At 41.8% G+C, this 3,528-nt stretch overlaps 1 protein-coding gene across 5 annotated transcripts in view; it reads right to left on the bottom strand.

The window, feature by feature from the left end:
* Window positions 1–299: 299 nt before the first annotated feature.
* Window positions 300–3,528, bottom strand: part of chn (zinc finger transcriptional factor charlatan) — a 14,271-nt gene continuing 11,042 nt past the window's right edge. For 4 of the 5 annotated variants that reach the window (XM_026815032.1, XM_026815031.1, XM_026815033.1 and 1 more), the window contains 2 exons: window positions 3,087–3,191; window positions 300–1,474 (listed from right to left, as the gene is read on the bottom strand). In XM_026815032.1, coding sequence (XP_026670833.1) covers window positions 700–1,474; window positions 3,087–3,191 — 880 coding nt within the window. In that variant the 3' untranslated portion in view covers window positions 300–699. The remainder of the gene's footprint in view (window positions 1,475–3,086; window positions 3,192–3,528) is intronic. The other variant, XM_018027670.2, reaches the window with a different exon arrangement.

Raw genomic sequence — 3,528 nt, forward strand, 5'->3', positions numbered from 1 at the left:
GTGTGTTTCACGAGGACGAAAAATTCGAGTCAAGGTACTTTCGATTAGTTTGCTCCTTAAAATCTAACGTTTCGCTGTTTCCAAATCACTTATATCTATTTGTTTATCTCAATATCAATTGATCAACTCTCGGTCCGAATCGCCGCAAGCTTCGTCACACAAATTGTTTCGCCTATCTAAAAATTTGGTTTCGTTGGCTATGAGAATCGTACTTACACCCAATCGAATCGAAACCGATCGAAAGATGATTCAATGTCTCGCATTAGGAACACCGAAATTCTCTGAGACTCTGATCATTCGTATTACCCAGTTAACGGGACGATTTCGATGCGAATACCCTGAATCCGTTCGAGACGGTGAAGATCAAAAGGCACTGAATAACGACTAATTTGTAAAGAAAGAGAAACATTAATCCGAATATCTATTCTAATTTTAATAAAATATAATTCTCTAAAAACGATATCAATTGCTTGATAGAAAAAATATTTCTCCCTTATCACCCGATAAATTGACTTCCGTTTTTTAAGTCAGACGGAAATATCTTTAATCGATAAACATCGAAAATTAATTGCAGCAAAACTTTTATTCTTATCACGTTTTAATTAGGCCAAAAGCGTTTCGTGCTTATGAAGCACAGAAAATCAGTGCTTTTGGAAGTGCACCGCCTCGATCAACTATTATTTTCTTCGATGCCGACTGTTATCTATTATAATCGTATCCAGGGCTGGTGAACACCGTGGCCTTAAGCGTGATGGAGGACAGCGGACGATCGTTGGGCACGGAGTCATCCTGCGAGGTCCCGTTAACCTTGTGCCTCCACAGTTTGTGAAGCGTCAGCGAAGCCTTGGTATGATACGGGTGGCAAACCGTTTCCCTAGCGAAGGACTCGCTAGGACACAGGTGACAATTGAGCAATTTCTTACTGGCAACTTGAACTCGATACCTGTCCAACTCATCGATTCCTGCTGCCAGTTTATCAGCCACTGATTCCGTCACGCTGATTTCTTCTTCCTCCATTTCCCCTTCCTCCGTTCCTTGCTCGCTTTCCTCCTCCGAGGTCGAGTCGTCATCCTCGAACTGCTCGCTCCAATTGACCTTCCTCGGCTGACTCTGCTTCCTGGACCGTCTCCTGTTCGGCTTCCTCTGCAGCTCGGTCGCGGTCATTTCTTCGCAACTCGATCCGCTATTGGGTCGACACTCGGACGGTTCCCACTGGCCTTCGCTGGCTTCGGGATCGACTTTGTGTCTGTGCGTAAAATCACGATTAAGTACAGTGAGAGTAGTTGGGCCGCGGTTGGGTGATCGGAGGCCGCTGTATAGGTCGCGACCCCGTCTCTCGGTTATGTCACCGACGTGGTTGACACCGCGGCGGCGATGGTGACCGTCGTCGTGCCCGTGACCGGCCCTCTTCTCCTCCAGTGTCGGATACGCCATTGTCGCTGCAGTTGCAGGGATGATGTTTACCATCTCGTGGCTGCAACCACCGCGGCACTGTTCCATAAGTTACGTTCGCGTCATTTTTTTCTACCAGGCGACGGAAGACGTTTTTTTTTTTTCTTTTTTATAAAAACAGTATGACAGAGACAGTGAGGCAGCGAGAGACAACAGAAAGAGTGAAGCGCAGCGTGTCTCGGTAAGAGAGCACGAGAAAAAGCGGAACACAAACGAAGCGTGCACATGGCGCGAACTGAAAAAAAAAAACGTCTAACCAAAAAATGACGCTGCAACGTAACAAAAAATGGAGCGGAGGGCGAGGGCGGGTGACGAGAACGGTTTCAGCGGCAGCTTGTGATTCTCTTTATTTCAATTGATTTCTAGTTTCAAACTCGTTTTGTTTTGTTATTCAGTACTTGTACGATCAAAATCGATCGATGAGAATGAAAGAACTTTCGATCTTTATACATGGTCGCTTTCGCGAAATTCAACCTGCTGCTGAACGACAGTCACAACAAAATGAACGTAAGTGGAGCGTAAAAAAAATAACACATAAAGCGACATTGATAATTTTCCCTAAACAATTAATTGAACGTCACATCTAAAATTCATTAAGGAAACATAGGTTCCACTGAATCAAAATTAATAATAAATTCAAATCAATATCCTGCTAACCCCTTCGCCATTTATATGTTTAAATATTTTATATCTATCCCATTAAATTGAATTAATAATAATTAAATTCAAATTGTCCTTTGACAAAATGAATCAATTCATTATTAAATTAAATGATACATTTAATTCGTGGCGAGAGGGTACGCTGGATTGGAGGTAGAACGCTTTGTTTTAATTCTCAGTCAGGGCGAGCGAATGATGTTCCAATTTAAGAGCAAAGTTCACTGATCTTCATAGAACATTGGATAGTAAATGTGTACTATGTCCCAATTAATGACGGTTTTCTGGCAAATATTAAATATTATAAATATGAAATACAATCAGAAAACATTATCAACCAATTCTAGCACTCGCTATCAAAGAAAATCCTCTCAGTTGACACAGAAAGTCTAAACGAAACAAAATCGTTTTTAAATCATGAAGATATCTTAATCCGTTTCGGAGACATACGGTTCCAAAGTTTAGGCGCAGCGTTTCGTGTTGCATGGCACAATGACCTAGTTACGCGAATCAGCTGAGTCTAGACCGGTTGGTGGAGATTAGGGCAGGTCCGTGAGTCGTTCAACGTGCGAGAAGGACAACAATAGCGGCGCCGAAAAAGATTATGATTTTCTCCACACGACGGTACCTCGGGAACCGTAGGTCGTATCGAGATGAATCAAACGGGATTTTAAAGAGAGGACTTCGAATACGTATTAATGAAATACCGGTGTGTATCAGAAAAATGAATACCGCACACTTATGGTTCTTCAAGCGTTGCCTCTGCTTACATAATAATGTATTATGTATATAAAATTGTACATTTGAAATGAGCTTTTTAATTACTGACGTTTTATGCGGCAATTTTTGTAATCCACTATCCAGTGTTGTATAGAGATCAGTGACAAAGTTAGCTTCGCCGTGCGCCACAACGTGTGATTCGCAAAATAATGAAATAAAAAGACGAACAAATAGCGAGGACAATGCGTGATGCTTACCCGAGTATGGTAGTCGGCGGTATGACGGTGGTAGCAGGTGCTATTGCTGGTGCCGGGGCCGGAAAAACTGGCGGACCAGGTGGAGGTCGACCTCCTCCCGCGGGACTGTAAATTCGGTAATTAACCATAAATAAAGCTTTGCTTGTTAATCGAGCAAACTGGGAGCCAATTATCATTTTAAAAAGACTTCCGCAAAAATTTCACATTCGTATTTTCCCATCTCGCCAAATTTTCCCATTCCACGTAGCATTTATAAATGTAATAAAAGAAGAACAATCTCCACGTTAAAACTGCTTATTCACTTTGTCAATAGTTTAAGGATGTATTGGCTATTCAGCCAATCCCAAAAGTTTATGTGCCTTAGAAAAACGCATTTCCTATAATTAAAAAGAAATCAGACGTTGGAAGAATAATGCTAATAATAAATAGCTACGTGCTAAAA

This window comes from Ceratina calcarata, unplaced genomic scaffold, assembly GCF_001652005.2.
Source record: "Ceratina calcarata isolate Rehan_Ccalc_2016 unplaced genomic scaffold, ASM165200v1 scaffold428.2, whole genome shotgun sequence".
NCBI classification, from domain to species: domain Eukaryota; kingdom Metazoa; phylum Arthropoda; class Insecta; order Hymenoptera; family Apidae; genus Ceratina; species Ceratina calcarata.